Source organism: Rutidosis leptorrhynchoides, chromosome 7 (assembly GCF_046630445.1).
Source record: "Rutidosis leptorrhynchoides isolate AG116_Rl617_1_P2 chromosome 7, CSIRO_AGI_Rlap_v1, whole genome shotgun sequence".
Classification (NCBI taxonomy): domain Eukaryota; kingdom Viridiplantae; phylum Streptophyta; class Magnoliopsida; order Asterales; family Asteraceae; genus Rutidosis; species Rutidosis leptorrhynchoides.
In genome coordinates this window covers 93,234,190-93,260,344 of record NC_092339.1, presented here as the reverse complement: position 1 = coordinate 93,260,344, position 26,155 = coordinate 93,234,190, and the positions used below count along the sequence as shown (strand labels likewise).

At 32.3% G+C, this 26,155-nt stretch overlaps 3 protein-coding genes across 3 annotated transcripts; all 3 read left to right on the top strand.

The window, feature by feature from the left end:
• The first annotated feature begins 8,665 nt into the window (after nucleotides 1-8,665).
• LOC139858849 (aminopeptidase P1-like) lies at nucleotides 8,666-14,972 on the top strand. The gene is made up of 16 exons (XM_071847685.1): nucleotides 8,666-8,935; nucleotides 9,108-9,171; nucleotides 9,554-9,693; nucleotides 9,798-10,082; nucleotides 10,191-10,313; nucleotides 10,417-10,668; nucleotides 10,773-10,859; nucleotides 10,998-11,065; nucleotides 11,187-11,250; nucleotides 11,382-11,516; nucleotides 11,619-11,699; nucleotides 11,822-11,876; nucleotides 12,006-12,110; nucleotides 12,228-12,296; nucleotides 12,463-12,587; nucleotides 14,616-14,972. Exons 1-16 carry the CDS (start codon nucleotides 8,843-8,845, stop codon nucleotides 14,775-14,777), a joined length of 1,908 nt encoding a protein of 635 aa, XP_071703786.1. The 5' UTR covers nucleotides 8,666-8,842; the 3' UTR covers nucleotides 14,778-14,972.
• Nucleotides 14,973-16,651: 1,679 nt separating this feature from the next.
• On the top strand, nucleotides 16,652-17,377 carry LOC139859443 (uncharacterized). Its single transcript, XM_071848235.1, has one exon. It carries the CDS (start codon nucleotides 16,652-16,654, stop codon nucleotides 17,375-17,377), a length of 726 nt encoding a protein of 241 aa, XP_071704336.1.
• A 700-nt stretch (nucleotides 17,378-18,077) lies between these two features.
• On the top strand, nucleotides 18,078-20,788 carry LOC139858811 (uncharacterized). Its single transcript, XM_071847652.1, has 5 exons — nucleotides 18,078-18,429; nucleotides 18,584-18,628; nucleotides 18,737-18,991; nucleotides 19,066-19,292; nucleotides 20,520-20,788. Exons 1-5 carry the CDS (start codon nucleotides 18,093-18,095, stop codon nucleotides 20,661-20,663), a joined length of 1,008 nt encoding a protein of 335 aa, XP_071703753.1. The 5' UTR covers nucleotides 18,078-18,092; the 3' UTR covers nucleotides 20,664-20,788.
• The last annotated feature ends 5,367 nt before the right edge of the window (nucleotides 20,789-26,155 follow it).

The following is a 26,155-nucleotide window of genomic DNA, read 5'->3' as shown; positions in this document are numbered from 1 at the left end:
TACTTAAGTTATTATTATGCTTATTTAAGACGAAGTAATCATGATGTTGGGCTAAAAATATTAAAATTGGGTAATTGGGCTTTGTACCATAATTGGGGTTTGGACAAAAGAACGACACTTGTGGAAATTAGACTATGGGCTATTAATGGGCTTTATATTTGTTTAACTAAATGATAGTTTGTTAATTTTAATATAAAGATTTACAATTGGACGTACCTATAAATAACCACATACACTCGATCGGACACGATGGGCGGGATATTTATATGTACGAATAATCGTTCATTTAACCGGATACGGGAATGGATTAATAGTCTATGGAATTATTAAAACAGGGGTGAAATTATGTACAAGGACACTTGGCATAATTGATAACAAAGTATTAAAACCTTGGGTTACACGCAGTCGATAACCTGGTGTAATTATTAAACAAAGTATTAAAACCTTGTTACAGTTTAAGTCCCCAATTAGTTGGAATATTTGACTTCGGGTATAAGGATAATTTGACGAGGACACTCGCACTTTAAATTTATTACCGATGGACTGTTTTGGACAAAAACCAGACGGACATATTAAATAATCCAGGACAAAGGACAATTAACCCATGGGCATAAAACTAAAATCAACACGTCAAACATCATGATTACGGAAGTTTAAATAAGCATAATATATTTTATTTCATTTTTCCTCGTACTTTTATTTATTGTCATTTTAATTATTGTTATTTATTTTATATTGTTAGTTAAATATCGTCATTTACTTTACGCTTCGCTTAAAATATAAAATCGACAAACCGGTCATTAAACGGTAAAACCCCCTTTTATATATTATATATATATATTTATATATTTTTGTACAAATATAGTTGTTTAAAAATATAGTGTGCAATAAGCCCGCTCCCTGTGGAACGAACCAGACTTACTAAAAACTATACTACTCTACGATTAGGTACACTGCCTATAGTGTTGTAGCAAGGTTTAGGTATATCCCATTTGTAAATAAATAATTAAAACTTGTGTAATTTGTAACGTATTTCGTAGTAAAAATATATAGCTATTTCGTACACCCACGCTACCACATCAAGTTTTTGGCGCCGCTGCCGGGGACTCGGCGAAACGCTATATTTTTAATTTATTTTTGTATAAATATATTTATATATCATTTTAGAAAAACAATATAAAATTAAAAAAAAACGTTTTTCAAACTCCACGACTCGCGGAGTTTGCAGGCTTAAAACTCCACGACTCGCGGAGCCACCCTGACACGCCACACAGCAACCCCAATCTGCATTTAATACGGTGTAATTAATTATTATTATTATTTAAACCCTAATTAGTTTATTATTAATATAATTTAGTTTTAATTAATTATAATTAGTTTTAATATATATAAAAATTAATACTTTTATAAAATAAAAATATAAAAATAATATTTTTATAAAAATTGTACTTTTTACAACTTTAAGTTTATTTTTATATTTTGTATTTTTTTAGTGTAATATTTGTATCTTTATTGTTCGTAGCTAGTTTTAAGTTCTAGTATTTTGCCGTAGCTTATTTTTATTATTAGATTTTTAGGCTTTGCCGTAAAATCCCTTAAGTGCTTTTTCTTTAGATTAAGATTTAGGCACTTTGGAATTTTGCGACGCCGTTTTTCGCTTTAGTTTTAAATAGATTTTAGTGCCTTTAAGTAATTGTCGTTTTCTGAATAAAATTGCATTTACCTTTAAACCTTTAGGCGCAACTTTTTAGATATAATTTTTAGACTTTTAAGTTTTGACGTTTTTCTTTCTTATTTTTATTTTTCGACGTTTTTCGACGCGCACTCTTTTTCTTTCTTATTTCTCGACGCTTTAGTGTTTAGGACTTAGAAATTTTCTCTATTTCTTATCTAATATCTCAAACGGAAAGAAAAATTATTTAAGTGGTTAAATTAATGGACGTTGACAATTTTCTGCTTCGTAGTAATAGTTGGATTTGTTAGTGGCTGAGTTGTGAGCTTCCGATTTAAAGGATTCTGGCTCCCTGCTGCATCTTTTGGCTATTCGAAACATGAGCAAAAGCAGAAAAGTCTATTATTTGGACAACTTATATAAGTTTTTCTATTTTTATAACTAATAGGATAATTAGTAAATGCACCACATTGTAGCTAAAATTTGGCCATCGCAATAAAATGGAAAATTTTGAAAACAAGGCTATGGAAACTCTTTTTGATATCCAAAATCAATTAAATCAATACTCTCAAACGGGTGTTGATGACAATTCGTTCGGTCAATCTTGGATCACGAATGACGAAACAATAACTGGTTGTGAAATCTGTGGAGATTATCACTCAACATGGGAATGTTATTATTACGTTCCTATGGAAAATTACGCACCCACGGAACCTGAATGGAATGATTATGAAGAATACAATTCAAATTGGGATTATTCCCAAGAATATTTCCAAACTCAACAACCAGTAGACGAGGAAAATTACGTGTCTGAAAATTTATTAGACAATATGAAAATCGAACTCGAAGAACTCGATGCTCAAAATGAACAAATGAGAGAGTTTGTAAATCGGCAAGCTGAAACTCTATCAGACTACACACCTGTTGATCTGAGGAGTATTGTGCAAGAAAATCTCATATCATCGAATTTTGATGAATTCGAGAGCTCCGAAATAACCAACTATTCCGATGATACTTTTTATTCAGCTTTACCAATTTCACAACATATCGACACATTAGCCTCTACCGACGAAATCATCGATCCATAAATGGATGAAGAAGAAGTAAGGGTGACAAATTGGTACTCTTGGAAAAACGATAACGTTGAAAATTTTACCCCCGAGACCAAAATGGTGAGACCAATAAGTACCATTAATGAAAAAGAATTTGCTTCGATCCCGAAATTCACCATTCCACAACCTTCCAACCCAATATTCTCAATAGACGAGTCATCCACCGGAAATGATCTACGAGCTGTAATAGATAATGACACCTCGAATTTCACCCAATTGGGTAATAGAGGTGAAACCTTTGATCCCAAGAATGAACGGAAGGAAATGTTAGGAATTGTCCGCCCTATAATATGTATGTCGATGTATATCGATCCATTTGACCAAGAACCAGAAAAGAGACATATCCATTTACTAAAAGCTACACTTAAAAAAAAATTAAGTAGTGACGATCGGGTGAGTCTAAAATTTAAACCCATTGATATATTATACACCACCCGAGATGTAAATAACTGGCTCACTATTTTAATTCGTGGAACTTATTCTACCGACTTCACATGTCGTCAGCTAAGAGTGGAGAAGTCTAACCCCACTTAACGTTAAATTAGGGGTTCAGGTTAGTGCATAACTCATTAACAAAAATGCATGATAAGTTAGGGTAAAAGACGCTTTTTCAAATATTAGTAAACAGTTCAGAAAAGCAACCGTTTTTGAAGAAAAACATGTGTGATAAAACAAGAAGGAATGAACGATGATGTGCACCATCTATCATCCTGCAATTTTATGGTATCTTTAACTACTTTCTACACTAATCACCCTCATGAATTTATAATTAGAGTCTGATTTCATGCAAATGAGGGCATTGCATGATCTTAAGTGTGGGGAAAGGTTATAAATTCTCTCGGGTCTATTCTTGGATTATTTTCTGAATTTTGTGAAAATTTTAAAAAATTTTCAACTAAATGAATTCAAAATCATGTTTATACATATTTATGAACGATGAAAACTAGGTGTTAATACCGAAATTATCGTTACCTCGAAAAGGACATAAATTGAGAAATAACTAAAACGCTTGAATTTATTTATTTAAGATATAAAAAGACGCATGAAAAAAGCCAAGTGTGGGGAGAATGTACCAAGTTATTCAATTAAAAACTATCTATCACATGTTTCTGTAAAGTTATTGCAGGTGCTTTTTGGACTAAATTAACTGTCTTACTCGATTTACTTTAATGAAAGATGGATCTACACGATGAATCAATTCCATCATTAAAAGGAAGTAAAGTCTTCCGAAAAAGACACGCGCTTCTTGATTTAGGTCAAGAAGTTGTCGTCCAGACCAGCTGTAGGTTGACGAAAAATCTAGAAAAGTCATCACTAAAATCAGCAGGAAATCCACGGACCTCAGCATCAAACAGGGTCGCCAAGTGGTCAGATTTATCCTAACCATGAAAAGGATTTATCTCGTACAATGGGGGGGACGCCGTGCAAATTAGCTTGATAAGACTAATGAATCAGACCCCCAGAAAGGATAATCTCCTTAAAGATCAAAAATCAGCTTTTAAGCCTGATATTACTCAATCCTTGAGATTGACCTTAAAGATTGAGAATTCAAACTCATGGAATTCAATGATATCTAAACTCGAGCTTGAACGAGAAAATAATTTGATCAAAAATAAAACCGATTTGTTTTCTGAAAACCCATTTTTAATGCGTTCATTACCATTGAACGTAAAATCCTAGGAATTCATTGGAATTCATTAGGTCACTTGAACCAAATCGGGTGTCAACCGTAAGAACGGTGGTTGCATAGCATGGTCGAAGACAGGACCTTGTGCCAGACCGAAAAAATTATAGGATGATCTTTACCATTACTCCTACAAAGGATAGTACTAGTATCCGACACGTTTTTAGACAATAATCAAATGCATGTCATTAGACATTGCCTTAACAGTTTCTTGTTCATCGCTTTCCTTTACAACCGGACGGTAGTTTACTGAAAGGTAATATACGGGACAAGTAAACTGGACGTGTTGCTTTCCTAATACAAGGTTAGCAAGTGGGTAACATAAAACCATAAGTGTTGAGATAAAACTTTCAAATCTGAAACCCACAAAACCCACAAAAATATTTTGCAACACAGGTGAAGGGTTATTCCGGAAAACTTATCTAGGGTAAAAGCTAGATTGAATTTTCAAAAGATCAAATGTTTTCATAAAGATCCAATTTCCTTAAGGATCTACATTCTCATAGTCATGTGGGACTGTAAACCGCCTTTCAAATGTGCACTTTGCTTTGGAAACCGAAGGTAAATCGGCTATTTGATTGCAAGTGTCGTTGACCTAAACCCGAGGCTACTGTGGATGACACACCCACCTTTAACCATGGTTCTATCGTTACTATCATTGTTTATACCACCATATCAAAATCACTAATGTACAAAGTGTGATGAATAAAAAAGTGATTCATGTATGTTTTTATTTCAAGTTCTGTATTGCTTGAGGACAAGCAACGCTCAAGTGTGGGGATATTTGATAAGGCTAAAAAGGAACATATATATCATAGCAATGTCCCTCCTAAATAATAGGTTTTCATATGTAATTGTAATATATTTTCATTGTAATTGTTTAAATAAATAAGTGCGAAGACAAAAGGCGAAAACGAAGATTTGAAGACGCAAATGACCAAAAAGCTCAAATGTACAAGATACAATCCAAGTGGTTCAATTTATTGATGAAAAATGTCTAAAAATGATAAGAGTACAAGTTACAAAACGCAAAGTACAAGATATTAAATTGTACGCAAGGACGTTCGAAAATCCGGAACCGGGACATGAGTCAACTATCAACGCCCGACGCAATGGACCAAAAATTATGAGTCAACTATGCACAAAAATAAAATATAATATATAAATAATTATATAAATTATTTATATATTATAAATATATATATAATCATGTCGACAAGCTATGAGACAAAGGATCCTGAGCTGGATTTTCAAACTCCACGACTCGCGGAGTTTGAAGGCCAAAAACTCCACGACTCGTGGAGCTGTCAGAAATCAAAACGCCTATAAAAGGCCATGCATTCATTCGAAAAATATAATAAATAATAATAATAATACTCCGTAGTATAATATAAATAAATTATATATATATATATATATATATATATATATATATATATATATATATATATATATATATATATATATATATATATATAGTATAGTATAGATTAGTGTTATATTAGATTAGTTCGGGTTATGTAAAGGTTATTTTACGGGTTTTTAAAGTCGAAGCTCTGTCCGTGTAACACTACGCGATAAATAATCAATGTAAGCTATGTTCTCCTTTTTAAATTAATGTCTCGTACTTAAGTTATTATTATGCTTATTTAAGACGAAGTAATCATGATGTTGGGCTAAAAATATTAAAATTGGGTAATTGGGCTTTGTACCATAATTGGGGTTTGGACAAAAGAACGACACTTGTGGAAATTAGACTATGGGCTATTAATGGGCTTTATATTTGTTTAACTAAATGATAGTTTGTTAATTTTAATATAAAGATTTACAATTGGACGTACCTATAAATAACCACATACACTCGATCGGACACGATGGGCGGGATATTTATATGTACGAATAATCGTTCATTTAACCGGATACGGGAATGGATTAATAGTCTATGGAATTATTAAAACAGGGGTGAAATTATGTACAAGGACACTTGGCATAATTGATAACAAAGTATTAAAACCTTGGGTTACACGCAGTCGATAACCTGGTGTAATTATTAAACAAAGTATTAAAACCTTGTTACAGTTTAAGTCCCCAATTAGTTGGAATATTTGACTTCGGGTATAAGGATAATTTGACGAGGACACTCGCACTTTAAATTTATTACCGATGGACTGTTTTGGACAAAAACCAGACGGACATATTAAATAATCCAGGACAAAGGACAATTAACCCATGGGCATAAAACTAAAATCAACACGTCAAACATCATGATTACGGAAGTTTAAATAAGCATAATATATTTTATTTCATTTTTCCTCGTACTTTTATTTATTGTCATTTTAATTATTGTTATTTATTTTATATTGTTAGTTAAATATCGTCATTTACTTTACGCTTCGCTTAAAATATAAAATCGACAAACCGGTCATTAAACGGTAAAACCCCCTTTTATATATTATATATATATATTTATATATTTTTGTACAAATATAGTTGTTTAAAAATATAGTGTGCAATAAGCCCGCTCCCTGTGGAACGAACCGGACTTACTAAAAACTATACTACTCTACGATTAGGTACACTGCCTATAGTGTTGTAGCAAGGTTTAGGTATATCCCATTTGTAAATAAATAATTAAAACTTGTGTAATTTGTAACGTATTTCGTAGTAAAAATATATAGCTATTTCGTACACCCACGCTACCACATCAGAAAGCAACTGGGCAAACCACTCTGTTACCACCAATTAGAGTAGCATGTGCAGGAAGGCCAAAGAAAAACAGGAGGAAGGGTATGGATGAGAATGACAGCATGGTGAAGAATGAAAACTGTCAAGATTGGGAAAGACCTTGACTTGTGGCAACTGTGGAAGGAATGGTCATAACAAGAGGACATGTACATATGGTAACACCCCGATGGCTATAGTCGAGCAGAAATGACTTATTTATTTAGTAGCTGGACCAAAGGTGTCAATGATGGTGCAAGTGGTAGCAAGAATGGTGCAGGCAGCAAGAAAATGAAGAAGGATACCAATGGTGCAACTGGTACCAAGAAGTCAAGAGTTTGAATGTTTTAATTTATGCAGTTTGCATGTGTTGTGTTTTGGATATTTAGGACCTGTGTTTCATGTAATCTTATGTTAGACTACTTGTGTTGTCTTTTGGATGGTCAAAACTAGTCTTTTGGATGTAAACTTGGTTTGGATGATTACTTTATGCAGTTTTTATTGTTATTTGTATGTAAACTTGGTTTAGATGATGATTACTTTATGCAGTTTTTATTGTTATTTATATGTAAACTTGGTTTAGATGTAAACTTGGTTTGGATGTAAACTTAGTTTGGATGATTACTTTATGCAGTTTTTATTATTATGTAATCCACTTGCACCTATTATTATGTACAAAATGAAAGTAAATAAACCGAATTCTATAACAATAGAACATAAACCATCGCATTACATCAGTTGTTCACCAAATACACAGATGTGAAAAAAGAACAAAATTACATCTGCTAGTCTACTACAAACTACTTAAAAAAACACTAAATAAACGACTACCATCGACAAAACCATTATCATCAACTGCAATCTCCACACTTTATGTTCAAGCTCTTTGACCTTCGCCTCACCTCATTCTCCGATCTTAACAATCCACGAATTATAGCCAGTAAACGAGCAGGGGTAGGTGGATCAATCCATTCAAAAAACCCACAATTACGAATCTAAATACAAAAAAAAAAAAAAAAAAAAAAAAATAAATCTAAATAATGGATAAATTAGAGTTTTAATCACCAACTGTTTACCTGGCAAGAAACGAATCGACGACCAGCGTTGCCGTCTGTCCGTGCTATTTGTTCAATCAAAGGTCGCCCACAATCACAAGTATTCATCTTGATTATTTGTTAAAGAAAGAGATGAAGAAAATTGAAGAGATTGAATATGGAAGAAAAAGAAAAGTATTTAATTGGGATTAAAAGGAAAAGTAGGTGGGTGGGTGGGGATAACAAGAGAGAATTGTTTAAAGACCAAAATACCTTCATGTGGAAATCACGTGAGAATGAGTTAACGGAGGAATTAAACAGAAAACGTCACTAGGGCTATCCTCGTACAACAATTCCAAAATAATTACTATCCATCCTCAAATCAATATCTCTATCCACCCTGGGTACTTACTACAAACCACAGGACTATCCGCTCAATTTTCTCAAACAATAATAACTAAAATATATTATTTTCCTTTATCATCTGCGAGAAGAACTCTCACCACAACCGAATATTCAACTTTCAGAAACAAGTCATAACTTTCATGTTCCTCTTCACTTCACCGATCAATCAATTTGATCATAAAACCCTAACAATTAAAAATTAAAAATCAAAAAAATGGCTGATACACTAGCTGCTATAAGATCGTTAATGGCTTCACACACTCCACCTCTCGATGCCCTAATTGTTCCATCTGAAGATTACCATCAGGTCTTTTCACTCATACATATATATCACGCATCTAATCCATGTTTCTATTTATTATAATTTCAATCTATTTGTTTTTGTTAATAATTTATTTGTTTACACGTTTGATGATCAGATCAATTTGTGTTTAATACTAATTGTGTATGTGTATGTGTATGTGTTGATGATGTCATAGAGTGAGTATGTATCTGCTAGAGATAAAAGGCGTGCTTTCGTTTCTGGATTTACAGGAAGTGCTGGTTAGTTTTCGATTTTTTTTATTAAATTTAAATTTGTTAAGTATATTCATTTATTGTAGCTGCTTAATGTTATTGTAGATGATGCTGCAGTATATAATTAGATCACAAAGTACATTTTATGCCTTTGAATTATACATTTATACTGTATTTTATATTAAACAAGCTTGTGCAGCTTAATTGATAATATGATATAAGGTGTTATGTTGTGTGTATGGCAATGGCTCATAATAGTTTCATATTACGATTCAAAAGTACAGTAATGTGTACGTTGAATTGGTATGTATTTGGAGAGATAAATGTGAATAGCTGTGTTCATATTAAGAAAAAAAATATGTAAGTGTGATTAGTTTAGCTGTTTTTAATTATATATGAATAATTTTAGGGTTGGCACTTGTAACAAAGAATGAAGCACTGCTATGGACGGATGGGCGGTACTTTTTGCAGGCAGAACAACAGTTGAGTGATCAATGGAAGCTTATGCGTATGGGTGAAGATCCAACTGTAGATTTATGGATATCGAATGTAGGTCTTTTTTGGCCTCTTGGTTTGTAGATGTTATACTCCTTGATTTATGCTTTTACTGATTAACATCTTTAAACTAATGAAGTTTGTGTTTCACGTATCAGAATTTACCTCAGGATTCAGCTATCGGGATTGATTACTGGTGTATATCAGCAGAAACTGCACTGAAATGGAAGTCTTTGTTTGCAAAAAGGCAACAAAATTTAGTTGCCACAACCAAAAACTTGGTTGATGAAGTTTGGAAGGATCAACCAAAAGCTGAAATCAACCCTGTTCATGTACATCCTCTGAAATTTTCGGGTCGTTCAGTTTCAGACAAATTAAAGGATTTACGTGACAGCCTCAAAAAGGAAAAAGCTCGTGGAATAATAATCACGACACTTGATGAGGTAAAACAATCTCTTACTATTTCGCTTATTCAATTAATGTCTCTTCTACTTAATACTTATTTGTTGCTAATACATTAGAGATATTTCATCATCGACCTGCGTTTTCAGGTTGTTTGGCTATTCAACGTTCGTGGTAGCGATGTCTCGTATTCTCCTGTTGTTCATGCATTTGCTGTTGTAACAACAAAATCAGCTTTCTTTTATGTTGATGATAGAAAGTTGTCATCGGAGGTAGGTTTACCGTTTACCTAAAATCTCTATTTCTATAATTTCCCTATAAAGGGGTTTTGTTTCATTATGCAGATGGAAATATAAATATATGTATTTTGCGTAGGTGAAATCTTATATGGAGGAAAATAACATCATAGTTAAAGATTACACTGATGTGAGTTCAGATGTGGCTTTGCTTGCATCTAATAAGCTGACATCAGCAAAAGAAACAGAATCAAATGGCACACATGAAGAAGAAGATAACAGCCATAAGATTTGGGTTGATCCTCGTTGTTGCTATTTTTTGTATTCAAAATTAAACCCTGACCAGGTCCTCCTGCAACACTCACCTTTGGCCCTTCCAAAATCTTTAAAGGTATTATAATTTTTTATATTTGGCATCTGAATTTTCTTAAATAGGTTAATTATTAATGATTGTTGGAGATTATTGGTTGCTAAACAGTTTCTATTGTATTTTAGAATTCTGTAGAAATGGAGGGGCTAAAAAACGCTCATATCCGTGATGGTGCAGCAATTGTGCAATTCTTTGCATGGCTTGATAAGCAGGTACCCTTTTAGGTTTCGAGTGTCGAGACGGTTGCATTTAGTATTAGTAATTGCAAAATGTGATAATACATCATAATTGCTTATCCTTTTATTTTCTTTTTACTTTGAACTGATCGCTGCTATTCAACAAATATGCAGATGCAGGAAATATATGGTGCCTCTGGTTACTTCAAGGAGTCAGAAAGCCAAAATCCTAAGAAACAATCGTAGGGTTTCGATATATATGAATGTTAACTGAGTTGCAGCTTATAAAGTTGCTTAATTATTAAAATAGGCTCGTATGTTTTTATCTTTTTTATGTGTATTTATTGTTAATGATTGTTGCAGGGATGTGAAACTGACTGAAGTGTCCGTAAGTGATAAACTTGAGGAGTTTCGTGCTGCAAAAGAGGTAATTCAGTTTATTATTCTCTCATGTTTTTAACTTTTCTACCAAGATGTTGGTTTGAACGAATATCGTAATGTGATTTATGATGTATCATGCTGTTTTACTTGATTAAATTGTGTATTATATTATTGTAGCATTTCAGAGGGTTGAGCTTTCCTACTATCTCATCAGTTGGTCCGAATGGGGCAATTATTCACTATGAACCGGTTGCTAAAACGTGCGCTGAACTTGATCCAAACAGCATGTATCTTTGTGATTCCGGAGCTCAGGTTTTTTTTTCCTGAGCTTTTGTGTATAGTAGTTCTTTTTCTTAACCTTTTTTGCATAGATTAATTAAATAGACTTTTATCTTATGTGGTTATTCTTTAAAGTATCTGGACGGCACAACGGATATAACTCGGACTGTTCATTTCGGAAAGCCTTCTGAACATGAGAAACGATGTTATACTGCAGTACGTTGGTCTTATTGATTTTTCTGATTTAATTATAACTATTTATTATTTATAATTATGATCTTTGTGGTATGAATACATAATAAATCAGTGAGGATGTTAATTTACCTAGTTTTAATCAGGTTCTCAAGGGTCACTTTGCTTTGGGCAATGCACGTTTTCCCAATGGAACCACTGGTATAGATTGCCTATAGTTTTCATATTTTTGTCGACGTTTAATCTCGATTTATTTTATTTATACCTTATCATATATTATATTATATTTTGAATTTAAATGAGTACTAATTTTGAGTTCGCTCATATTAGGTCATTCTCTTGACGTTCTTGCTCGTGTCCCATTGTGGACATATGGTCTTGATTACAGACATGGAACTGGTCATGGGATAGGCTCATACTTAAATGTGCATGAAGGTGAGTTAAAATTACCTTATCTGTATCTATACATTTATACATTTCATTATAATCAGAGATTAGAAGTAACCAATTTTTTTTTTCAGTATTTTTATCTCACGTATGCTTAATGAACAGGACCACATTCAATTAGCTTCAGACCTGGTTTGAGTGTCCCACTACAAGCTTCGATGACCGTAACAGATGGTATGTATTGCATCATCTTAAATCTTGCATTTTTGGAATCAGCTTGAGAATAAATAGTACTCCTAAATATGATTAGTATTAGTAAAACAGATAGCTTAAAAAATTTGTATTTTAATGAACTTTATTTCTCTGACGAGATTTTATCATGCTATGATTTTATTTCCAGAACCTGGTTACTATGAAGATGGCAAGTTCGGTATAAGACTAGAGAACGTGCTTATAATTAAAGAGTCGGCAACACAGTTCAACTTTGCTAACAAAGGTTACTTGGAATTCGAGCACATAACATGGGTAAGTTTTCTAAGGGTGTGTTTCTTTACCTCTTAATTGAATGGTTCAGCTAAATCGTTCAGCATTCAGCGTGTTTATTTCTGACCTGTGAATGACATATGATGCTGACCTCTGAATGACATATGGTTTTACATTCAGTGCTGAACCATTCAGAGTTGAAACACTCTCTTAATTATTAAGCACCTAAATTTTCTGTAATATTCTCCTCAAATAATATCCAAAACATTTAACAAACAAGTATATTGAATTTTATATTCTTAAAACACGTTAATAAGGTAATTTTACCCAATTTATATCGTTTATTCTAAATGATTATCAAACAGCTTATTATTTTCATTCAGAGCTTTCTTCAGAGCCAAGATTTTTAGAGACCTTGAATCATTCAGATTATGAACCATTCAACGCCGAATCATTCAGTTTTATCAAGCACGGCCTAGATTTGTATAAAAAATCTCCACTAATTTGCACTATTAAATAAATAATTAAATACAAACAAAATGTGGTCAACGATTAACTGTTGCAGATCCTAATCATACTTTCTGATCAAAATATCATATTATCGAAGTAATTTCTCAACTTTACAACAACAACAACAATACCCAATCCCACAAAAGTGGGGTATGGGAGAGGTGGGTTTAGACAATCATTCCTCGTACCCTAGATTAGAAGGAAGTCACTACTCCACCCGCCGGTATAGAACCCGCGCCTAGATAAGGTCGTCCCTCCCTCTACTCTAGAGCAAAAGAGATTGCTTCCAAAAGTACCTCCGGCCAGAAATGCTCATAAAAACGAAATAGGTAGGGCAAATGATACGTACCTGTAAGAGTTATGTGCGCCTAGCAAGATGCAACCATACACAGTAACCAAAAAGAAAACACATATAGCAGTAATGCACAACAGTAGGCAAATAGCATGGATCATATAGAGCACATAACCATTTAATCTCAAGTAGACATAACAAACAAAATAAATACATATATATATATATATATACATATATATATATATACATATATATATATACATATATATAAACCCGCACCACACATAAGCCTGGATAAAAACACATGCTTAAACATATAAACATATAGAAACATTCGTAGATATATATACCTAGGTACATATACAAGACAGACAAACACCAAAACATGCACTTAGATACCTAGATACATATATAGATACAAACATATGCATCGGTACATATATATAGCCTAAAAAACAAATAAATAGAAAAAGGGGCAGTGTAGCTATAGAATATCTAGTTATAGTTATATATGTATATGTAGTAGTATAATAAAAGTATCTAAAAAAAAAAAAGAACTTACTCAATTATTCTAATTCTACTCCTCCACAGGCTCCTATCAGAAGTCATGTCCTCCGTCAGTAGAAGCTCTTTCATGTCCAGTTTTAATCTATCCTCCATCCTACGTCTAGGTCTACCCCTCCTCCTTACACCGTCAACGGCGAGGGTCTCGACTCTCCTAACCGGGGCTAAAAGTGGGCGCCTCCTATCATGCCCGAACCATCTAAGTCGTCCTTCCCTAAGTTTGTTGATGATGTTCCCAACTTCCAATTTCTCCCTACAAACTCCATTTGGTATCATATCTAGCATGGTCCTACCACACGTCCATCTAAGCATCCTCATTCCTGCCACCTCCATCCTCCTCTCTTGGGCCTTCGTCATTGGCCAACACTCCGATCCGTACAACATGGCTGGTCTAATTTCTCAACTTTGCATTATTATAACTTCAAAAATATGCATTTTCTCATTCAGTAACTGCTAATCGCTCTTGATTTTTTTCTTTGTTAATTCTTTACAAACTTTAAAACTTATATTCTCTTGGCTTTATAATGAATAGTAACTACACATTTTTTTTTTTTCTTTTCCAAAGATGAAATAAACAATAATATATGACATTTTATACACCATCTTGCTTAACTCTTCTATTCTTACCAAACATAACCCGAGTCACTTGGGTCGAATTGAACACCTCTAAATTCATCTTAATATGGTTGTTATTTGTACAGGCACCGTATCAGAAAAAGTTGATTGATGTGAGCCTTCTGCTACCTGAAGAAATAAAATGGGTGAACAGCTATCATGCGAAATGTTACGATATCCTGGCACCGTACCTCAATGAATCCGAAAAGGCATGGCTGAATCAGGCTACTGAGCCCCTTGCTGCTTAATACGGAGTACAATGTTTCTCGTATTTTTACTAGACAAATAATTCTGCTACGTTCTTATGTTCATAGATTTTATAACAATTTGCACTATTCAACTCTTGAATGCTCTAGCACTATCCCTTTATGCATTATCATAAACTTGCATACCATTCAAAGAAGCTTATGTCATCGAGGCATATTAACAAAACTCACTATATAATCGAGGGTGGTTTTTTCAATCTTGAATGGGTTTTAAACAGTCGTCAAAAGGAAGATGGGTGTTTTAACTGTTAATAATTGATTATCCTGAACACAGCAATTTTCCTGGGTCACGAAGCTATCTCTCGGAACACGAGGGGTATTTCCCGGTGGTAAGAATTAACGGTAATAAAAAATCTCTAGTAAAATATGTGCGCAACACGTAAAAGCTGCCGGTGTTTTACACTTGTTTGAAATTGCAGTAACAAGATAAATGTTTATGTACATAATCAATCATGATTTACAATGTTGTACACTATAACAATAACAATGTAAAATATGATTGGTTGTGTACATATCATTACCCAATATTTATAAAGTTCACATAACTGATGCTTTAATAATCCATGATTAAGCTCATTGAGATGACTAATCAGTTAGTTGTTAGGATTAGTTTAGAGACTCTTAACTTGGTTACTTTCACAATTAACTAATGTAATTTGAAGAAGGTGGTGTTAGACTCTTAGTAATATTAGACCGGATAATATATAGGTCATGAGTTGGTCCAAACAAACCCACATTCCTGTATGTTCCTTTAGCTTCGGCATCAACCACCTCAATTTAAAATTAAATTGTGAAATTTCATTCATCACACAACACACATAATGGCCATGTTTGACAACAAACTTTTTGAAGTTTTTATCTTTTATGAAAAAACTTCTTTTAAATAGAAAGGTCTGTTTGATTGCAACAGCTTAAAGCTTTTTGAGAGAGAGTAAAAACTAAAAGTTACCAGAATTAGCGTTTAATTTTTAACTTTTTATCATTTTACTCTTTAATTTAATAGTTTCAACAACTCTGCAAAACAACCAAATAGATATAAAAAAAAACTAACAGCTACTAGTTAATTGCTAAAAGCCATATTTTTGTCAATCATACCCAATATATTGTTACGATACTCATAGATATAATATATACCCATATTTAATTTGTTTACGTCCAAAGTTTAAAAAAATTGTATTTAAAAATCATTTGTTTCTTATCATGTAACAGTATTAAACATACTCCGTATAAAACTTGCTCTCTGGCTCTGTCAACAGATGATAAAATTTTCATCTATTTATCAAGCTTTTTGTGATAAAGGTAAAGGCTGATTCATTTCATTGAAATTTAAATTGAAATTGAATTGAAATTGAATAAGTACAAAAAAGTTCAAAGTTTGTTTTGGTGTAAAAACTGGCGTATGGGATATTGGTAATTTACGCAATGGCAGTTGGTTTCATGTAAACTAATGATGATGATAAAGTAAGACAAAAATGACGCATTATGGCTCAGCTAGGTCCCAACCCTACGATTATTGGGCCCACCTGTAATGAGACGACGATGAATTTGCACATGACCTATATGGGATCCCATCCCATTTTAATTTTTAATAATAATAATAAATCTTCGTTCAACCACTTTTATTTATATTACATCAAAAACTGGTATATATTGTTGCTTTTTAAAACAATAATACGACTATGAATATGAATATATTGTGTACGTAGTTACATTTTTTACTCGGGTTAACATAGAGATATATAAAAAATATATCTCTATGGTATGATAAATGGGATGAATTTGGGCCATTATGTGAGCATATTTCTCAAAGGGACATCCATGAAGCTAGACTAAATACCAATTTAAAGGTTGCTGATATGGTTATGGATAATCAGTGGAGTTGGCCTATTGAGTGGATGAATAAGTTTCCTATTCTTCATAATATTAGACAACCTAGTCTGAAAATTAATGTGAAGGACAAGGTGTTATGGGTGTGCAATAATATGAAGAAAGTCCAATTTTCCATTAAACAAACATGGGAAGATCTCAGGGAGGATAGTCCAAAGGTTGATTGGAATCATGTAGTCTGGTATAGTCAAGCTATTCCTAAGCATTCCTTCATTTTATGGCTGGCTATAAAAGGTAGATTGCTGACTCAAGACAGGATTCTGAAATGGAATCCTACTGGAAATTATATTTGTGATTTGTGCAGATGTTGTTTGGATTCCCATGAGCACTTGTTCTTTCAATGTATGTATGCAAAGAAGGTCTGGGGTTCTATGAAGGTTTTGTTGATGCTGAGAAGCCTAAATGATAATTTTGGTGACATTATTAATATGCTCAAGTCCAGTCCTTACAAAAGAAATATATGGAGTATTATTCATAGATTGGTGTTGGGGGCAACTGTCTATTATATATGGCAGGAGAGAAACTGCAGAATTTTCAAGCAATCGTCTAGAAGTGATGCTGAGCTGATTGATATTATTCAGTTGAATGTTCGTTTGAAGCTGTGTGAGTTGAAGGTTAAGAATTCAAGGGGTGTTCAAGTTGCTGCTAGAGTTTGGAAGCTTAAATGGGAGAATGGTGTCTTAAAGTTAGCCTAGTTTGTTTAGGTTAGGTTTTGCCTTTTTTGGTCGTGTATTTGTTGTCTGGTGGGCCTGTTGGGCTGCACATTGTTGTTTTGGTTTGCCGATTTGGCTTTTAATTAAAAAAAAAAAAAACATAGAGATATATATCATTTTATCTTGAGAAAATATACAAATCACTTGTACGTTTTGTTGAACTAACTTCATAAGTTGAAAAACTTTATATACATTATAATATTTATTAGTTTTTTTACTAGGGTTTGTGGACTTGATTTGGGAGCCGGATGGCATTAAGACTGCTCGCTTTCCAACTTGCGAGCAATTCGGAGACATCGCGTGTGAACATCCCGTAGCCACGAGGGATTTTTTGTTGCTTCATAGATTCGAACTTGAAACACCGCATAACTTTAATTCTATTGAGAGGTTAAGTCTCAACCACTCAACTATCGCCCCGTGATTTATATATCTTACGGAGTATATAAAACTTAACTAAATGCGACTTGATTTTTTTTGCCGAAAAAATAATAGGATAAATATTGAATTCGAAGATCAACGAGTTACAAACTGAATCATCGAGAATCGAAAATCTAGCCTAAAAATAAACCGCAATAAAACGGAAACTAACAAGCTAAGCCACTAGTATATGATAACTTATTTGAATATAATAAACAAAACAAATTATTTAATTAATGTATTGATGATCAGGGTGATAAATGTCTCGGGCATCATTCCAATGGCCGACCAACATTCAAAATTGATATCACCGGGTCCACTAATACAAAAACAAGCCTCATGCAATTTGATGCAACATAAATCTTTCCATTATTGCTACTTCTCTTCTCCCATGGCTACGAAAATAAAATCTTCTTTAAATTCCCAAATGAAAAAAGATCAAGATACCAAAGAATGGGGTGTCAAAGCCCGTATGATTAGTCGTGATAACACAATCTCTAGACGTTTTTCGACTTCACACATCACGAGTATTAGGGAGGATACTTGCAAGTGCAAGTCTTTCCGCTCTAATTTCGCCATTTCTAGCACCACATCCTCCCCTAGTTACTCTCTCAAAGGTATAACTATATACTTTCATTCATTAGTAAATTGGCAAGCGGTTAAAACTAAAAAGTATACATTTTAACTGCTTGCCAACTGAATCCACGTCCACCACCTGAATGTAACTAGCTCGTGTTTATTAATCTTACTAGTGTATTTTCTTATATTCAGAGGAAATCGACATGGCTACTTACTCATTCACTAACGCGCTCAAAGGTAATGAATTTGTGTTAATTCTTTGAAAAGTGAATTTAAATGTACGACCAATTAAATTGGAGTTTTTTTTTCTTTTTACTTTTTTTTTTTTTTTTGGTCAAATTGTAGCATTACAAAGGAGGTCAATAAACACATGGGAGTATATGTTGCCAGAAGGGTTTGCATTAAACTCGAAATGGGACGAAGCCGAAAGATATATATGCAATCCACTTTCAGGTGAAGTCCCTTTGGAGTGTTTATCTTCAAAAGCACTATCGAAAGGTCGATCTTTTAGTAATCGGATGACAATGCCAGCCTCTTTAATCCATCATTCTTCAAGAATTCAACCCCACAAACTTGCCAACATGATTCATCCGATTAAAGGTTCTCAATTAAGCACCGTCTTTATGTCGATCATGTTATGTGTTCGTATTACTTAATAATAACGTTATAAACAGATGAAGATGAAGCTAAAGAAAACAAGATCGAAGCGAGGTCGATCACGATGATGAAACGCGATGTTGGAATTCAAAGTATGCTAAGCGAAAGTAGTCTAAGCTCGATTTCTACTCCTTCAGTTCAAGAAAGGTCAATCAAGTTCAATATGGACTTAGATTCTTCGGATTCAAGTGCCACGTCAACATCAAAATCTGAATCAGAATTGCAATCAAATATGGAATTCAAGGTAAATTATACTATTCATATGTACATGGTTAAATGTTTATGTTTAAGCTTTTAATATTTGGTTCAGTTTTGTGGAATGAATAATGTGGTTTGAATTCAAAACTTTGAAAGTTAGGGAAATATATCATTTTGAGTGTATTTTGAAAGAATACCAATATACGAGGTTACCTTGATAGCAACATGTGGTATTAACTTTTAAAGTTATAATTTTTCAACTTTGAATTTGAATATTTTGTTTATCTTATATAATATTTGATTAAAAATTATATTAATGAAATCACATTTAAAATCTAATATATTAATATAAATTTCATTAAATATTAAATATTATATAACACGTATAAAACGATTTAAAGTTAAAAAGTTGTGAAAGAAAGACTCGTAAAAATTGAAAAGTAAGTGGGGCATATTATATTGTTATTCCGAGACGGAGAAAATATTATTTTAGTACTGTTGTTTATAAACGTCTTTTATCACCTTTTATCAAATTAATATAGATAGATATTTTGATAGATACCGAAGTATAAAATTAACTAAAGCTATAAAGTGGCTATTAATTTCTGTATCGACTGAAAAGGTGTGTAGTTTTGTATTTTAACACCTTGTATTTTAAATATCAGTAATCAGTAATCATTATCATTATCAAAATAAAATAAGAATAAAAATCACATATTGAAACTTACCTAAAACCCATAATTTGAATCTATAAACAGGTTTGGATCATCTGTACGGTTTAAAATGAAATTTAAAATTTCGATAGTAAAAAACAAAATAAAAATTTGGTGTGACCACATTGCCTGGAGACGAATAAATTGTGCATGGGAAGGTTCTGCATTCAATCACATGTAATCAGTAATACAGAATATTTGTAGTAACTTTTTAAGCTTTATGTGTTGTTTTCTAACATACAGTATGATCAAAAATGAAAAATTTACTTTTAAAGTCTTTTATTCTTTTTATATTACAGCTATCTAGCTAGTTTGCATTGTGTATTTTCCATAGATTCATATTAATCATCATTTTTATAACACTCATAACCATTTCTTCAGTAGTTAACTAGTTATGAATTTCATTTGCATATAGTAAGAATTTAAATATATACTTATAAATGAACCAACTCACATTAAAATCAATCATGCAGTAAGCACTTGTACTTTATATGTAATATGGTATTAATTGATTAACTTATGGCGAAATATGTAATGTGAGTTGTACCTTTCATAAACAGGCAGAAGATATGGATGGCAAAGAAGAAACAAAAGAAGATGATGAGGATGAAATTGCGAAGAGATATTTTTGCATGTACCACCAAAAACGTGGGTGTTTCTCTTTCAAGCATTTGTGGTCAAGGAACAAAAGAACAATTATTTAATTAACTAATTAGCTTAAATTGATTAGTAGTTATTAAATAAGTTATGTCTAAAAATGGTAATGAGAAGTTGATCGACTGTATCGGTATACCTTTCAAAATTTTGATATTAGGTAACTTTAATTTGTGAAAATTGTATTAATTTTTGTTTTAAATCTTTATGTGAAAAGGTGTGTTGTATTCATTACATTTGATTTTAGGTCATGCTTCATTTATTTTGATATTTTATTACTGTGTGAAAACTTAAATAATTTTATTTTAGAATGAGTTAATTATAGCATTGATCTTTGTAGTTTACTGAATACTATATAGGTAGTATTTTTCTTTTAAAGTTATGTAGGTAGTCACTATGATTTTATTTTAAAAAATTGTCAAATCATAGGATATACCGTTAATATTAAAAAAAAAAAAATACTATAAATATAATTTTTCGTTGTCATCTCATTATATACTTTATTAGTATTTAAATAACTCCAAGCGTTTTTAGTAATAAAGTTGTTGAAACTCTATGTAATTAGTACTCTTTAAATATATATTATATGTATAGTTATTTAAATAATATTGTAATTTAAGTATATAATGAGGTGATAACTATTTAAGAATAAAACACTTTGATGTTATTTTTTTAGAATATTTTTTTATGACAAAAGTAAATATAAATTAAAACAATCTCTCAAGCAAGATGCTATAAATTACATAAAAGATTAGAAAGTTAATTGTTCAAGCTAATGCATTTTCAGCCTCTAAAAAAAACGTTTTATGAAAAGTTTTATGAAAATGTTTTGCTTATTGATATTAAAGACTCGACGATTCTACCATGTCATTTTCCCGTATTTGATTGTTGCTTGACGAGAAAAACAGCATGTTTGGCTCTATATTCGGCCTTTTGGCTTCGTAAGCTCTTCTTTCTCTTTCAGACACTCTACCTCAACAAAGGATGCGATGAAGGAGCCACCATCTGTCACATTGGTGATCAGGGAGGACATTGATCTTTCGTCAGTGCAGTCAGATTGGATTTCAGGCATAATGGATAGAAATCATATGTGATAGAGACTATTATCAAACTGGTGTACGCGGATCATGGGCCTAGGTAACGCGTGAAACACTCTGCTTGGAGAGCAAGGTCTCAAGACCGAAACTCAAAGGAATTGACGGAGGCTTGCACAAGCGGTGGAGCATTTGGTTTAATTCGATACAACGCTCAAAAAGAAAGAGTTAGATCCTCTTTGAGATGAAATGCAGCAATTACCTAATCAAACCAGGCGCAAGGTCAATGATTTCGCTCAAGGCCAATAAATGATGTTTGGTGAAGTTTATTTTTTTATTTTTAATATAATAATAAATGCTGTAAATAAATATGAATATGTGTTTTTGCTATAGTTTTTATTTTATTTTTGATAACAATTTAATAAATATAAATCAACAACAATAACAAAACTCAATCCCTCATGTGTGGGGTATGGGGAAGGTGAGATGTAGACAATATTTCCTGTATTCGAGATAAATAGAAGTCATTAATCCACCCGAACTGAAACACTCACGAGAGTAGAGAAAGTCGTCCCTTTCAATTATCTATGGATAGAGAAATTGCTTCTGAGAAGTCATCCGATCAATAAGTATGAAAAAACTTTTTTAAAAAATAGAAAAATAACAAATGAGACGCCATGAAAATGGTAGAATCAAATTCTATGAATTTTTAAATCCTGACTGGAATTCAATTTAGGCTCTAAGTAACAGTCAAGTCACTAATAAATCGATCAAAATTAAATTTTAATAATAATAAAAAAAATTAATATCTAAAATAATAAATATGGGTTCATGTTCACGTAAAAGTAGTCAATGACGTATGTTATAGTTAGGGATTATCACTTTTTTGCCCATTTTTTCCCACAATTTTGCGTCAGAGCCCAAAAAAAAAGTATTTCCAGAATGCCCGCGCGCAAGTCGCAAGATACCTTGCGACTAGACCCGCGCAAGGCGCAAATTTGCGACCTTGCGTCTTGCGGCCTTGCGTCTTATCCTGTCAAGATAAGATTTTGTGGATAAGATTTTATTGGATTTCTTAGATTTTTACGGATAATATTATGTCAGTATATATAGAATGGCCCTGGAAGAGTTCATACACACTCTCATATTCCAGTATTTCAAATTCATTTCAGAGATTATTGGCACGTAAAGGTACACATTTAAGCATTTTTGCAATTATTTTAATGTTAATGAATTGTCGTAATGATGATAAATTTATTGTTCATCTATGTTGTGGGGGTTCTTTCCAGTTTATTAACAACATTCCCATATATTTGCCCCTAGCTTGTTTTAGAATTCGGTTAAAACTCCCAATTACACCCCGAAAACCCATGAATCGAAGAATATTGTTGAAAAATGTTCTTAATAAGCTTAATATGCCGCTCAATGCACCTGTTTCAATGAGATATTTGCTAGATAATCATGTTTCTGATATTACGGCTGATTATGAAGACTTTCATGAGTTTTTTACAATACGCAATCGCAAACGCCCCTATTGATATTTATATTGTCGAGAGAGTATGAACGCACCAGCTTCAACGAAACCCAGAAACACACCAGCTACAACCAAACCCAGAAACACACCACCCACAACCAAACCCAAAAATACACCGCCCACAACCAAACCAAGATACACACCATCACCAACAAAACCCAGAAACATACCTCCTAGAACCAAACGTCTATAATAACAATTTAGAAGAGGATCTACCTGAAATACCACCTCCAAACACAGAAGATTTTGATTTTTTTAACCATGGTGTTGAGAACATATGTAAAATTAAAAAAACAGACCACCCGTTCGAATCTGTTGTCACATCTAGTGATTCTGATGACGCAAAAGATGGAGACAATGAAGATGAAGAAGAAAAGCAAGATTTATTCTAGAATATGCCACGTCTTTTGAGTCAGCAAGAGGAAGAAACTAAATTTACCACTCAAATATCAACCACGAAGAGGTCTTTTATTCTTCGGACATTTATCCTGTATAAAAAAGATTTGGTCAGAAAATACAAAATTTAATAAGTCACAAGGACGCAAGTGAAATGTCCCGTTAATATTGATTATAAACGTTCCATATTAATTGATTTCGTCGCGAGGTTTTGACCTCTATATGAGACGTTTTTCAAAGACTGCATTCATTTTTAAAACAACCATAACCTTTATTTTATCTATAAAGGTTTAAAAAGCATTACGTAGATTATCAAATAATGATAATCTAAAATATACCGTTTACACACGACCATTACATAATGGTTTACAATAAGAATATATTACATCAAAAATAAGTTTCTTGAATGCAGTTTTTTACATAATATCATACAAGCATGGACTTCAAATCTTGTCCTTATTTTAGTATGCAACAGCGGAAGCTCTTAATAATCACCTGAGAATAAACATGCTTAAAACGTCAATAAAAATGTTGGTGAGTTATAGGTTTAACCTATATATTATCAAATCATAATAATAAACCACAAGATTTCATATTTCAATATACATCTCATACATAGAGATAAAATTCATTCATATGGTGAACACCTGGTAACCGACATTAACAAGATGCATATAAGAATATCCCATATCATTCCGGGAAATCCTTCGGACATGATATAAACTAATTCGAAGTACTAAAGCATCCGGTACTTTGGATGGGGTTCGTTAGGCCCAATAGATCTATCTTTAGGATTCGCGTCAATTAGTAGATCGGTTTACTAATTCTTAGGTTACCAAGCAAAAGGGGCATATTCGGTTTCGATCATTCACCCATATAATGTAGTTTCAATTATTTGTGTCTATTTCGTAAAACATTTATAAAACTGCATGTATTCTCATCCCAAAATATTAGATTTTAAAAGCGGGACTATAACCCACTTTCACAGATTTTTACTTCGTCGGGAAGTAAGACTTGGCCACAGGTCGATTCACGAACCTATAACAAATATGTACATATATATCAAAGTATGTTCAAAATATATTTACAACATTTTTAATACGTTTTACTGTTTTAAGTTTATTAAGTCAGCTGTCCTCGTTAGTAACCTACAACTAGTTGTCCACAGTTAGATGTACAGAAATAAATCGATATATATTATCTTGAATCAATCCACGACCCAGTGTATATACGTCTCAGGCTAGATCACAACTCAAAGTATATATATTTTTGGAATCAACCTCAAACCTGTATAGCTAACTCCCACATTACTGCATATAGAGTGTCTATGGTTGTTCCAAATAACATATATACATGGGTCGATATGATATGTCAAAACATTTGCATACGTGTCTATGGTATCCCAAGATTACATAATATATTAGAAAACATGTATAATACAATATGAGTTAGCTAGGATATGATTAATATAGATTTGTTACCAATTTTCACGTAGCTACAACAAGCAAAAATATCCAATCTTGTTTTACCCATAACTTCTTCGTTTTAAATCCATTTTGAGTGAATCCAATTGCTATGGTTTCATATTGAACTTAAGTTTATGAATCTATACAGAAAAAGTATAAGTTTATAGTCGTAAATACAGGTTACAAGTCATTTTTGTAAAGGTAGTCATTTCAGTCGAAAGAACGACATCTAGATGACCATTTTGAAAAACATACTTTCACTTTGAGTTTAACCATGATTTTTGGATATAGTTTCATGTTCATAAGAAAAATCATTTTCCCAGAAGAACAACTTTTAAATCAAAGTTTATCATAGTTTTTAATTAACTAACCCAAAACAGCCCGTGGTGTTACTACGACGGCGTATATCCGGTTTTACGGTATTTTTCGTGTTTTCAGGTTTTAAATCATTAAGTTAGCATATCATATAGATATAGAACATGTGTCTAGTTGATTTTAAAAGTCAAGTTAGAAGGATTAACTTTTGTTTGCGAACAAGTTTAGAATTAACTAAATGGTGTTATGCGAGGTGTATATAAAATAGCTATTAAATTTTACAAGAAAATACTATAAAATACGATACAATTTTACACAAGATATTTATTTATTTAGAGAATGGATATACTTAAACCTTGCTACAACACTTATAGGCAGTGTACCTAATCGTACAGTAGTGTAGTTTTTAGTAAGTCCGGTTCGTTCCACAGGGAAAATCTTTAAACAAAGCTTAACGCTATATTAGTTTTATTTTATAAAAATACAAATATATATATAAGTAATATTATTATTATAAAGGGAGGTTTTTACCGTTTAATGACCGGTTTGTCGATTTTAAAACTTTAGTCGTAGTTAAAACAAAATGTAAAATATTAAATAAATAAAAGACTTAATTTAAAGCGTAAAGTAAATAACGATAATGAAATTGCGATAAATAAAAGTGCGATAAAATAAACTTGCGATAATTAAAAAGTAACAATAAATAAAAGTGCTATAATTAGAAGTGCAATTAAATATAAAATAAAGGGAATTAAATATGAAATAAAAGAATTATGCTTATTTAAACTTCCGTAATC

Bases quoted from the DNA above. Each gene is read 5' to 3' on its own strand.
- LOC139859443 (XM_071848235.1), top strand. From the start codon at position 16,652: ATGGTTATGGATAATCAGTGGAGTTGGCCTATTGAGTGGATGAATAAG.
- LOC139858811 (XM_071847652.1), top strand. From the start codon at position 18,093: ATGGCCGACCAACATTCAAAATTGATATCACCGGGTCCACTAATACAA. The intron at 18,992-19,065 runs GTTCTCAATTAA...CGTTATAAACAG, and splicing joins CATGATTCATCCGATTAAAG to ATGAAGATGAAGCTAAAGAA. The intron at 19,293-20,519 runs GTAAATTATACT...TTTCATAAACAG, and splicing joins AATCAAATATGGAATTCAAG to GCAGAAGATATGGATGGCAA.
- LOC139858849 (XM_071847685.1), top strand. From the start codon at position 8,843: ATGGCTGATACACTAGCTGCTATAAGATCGTTAATGGCTTCACACACT. The intron at 12,297-12,462 runs GTATGTATTGCA...TTTTATTTCCAG, and splicing joins TTCGATGACCGTAACAGATG to AACCTGGTTACTATGAAGAT. The intron at 12,588-14,615 runs GTAAGTTTTCTA...TTATTTGTACAG, and splicing joins AATTCGAGCACATAACATGG to GCACCGTATCAGAAAAAGTT.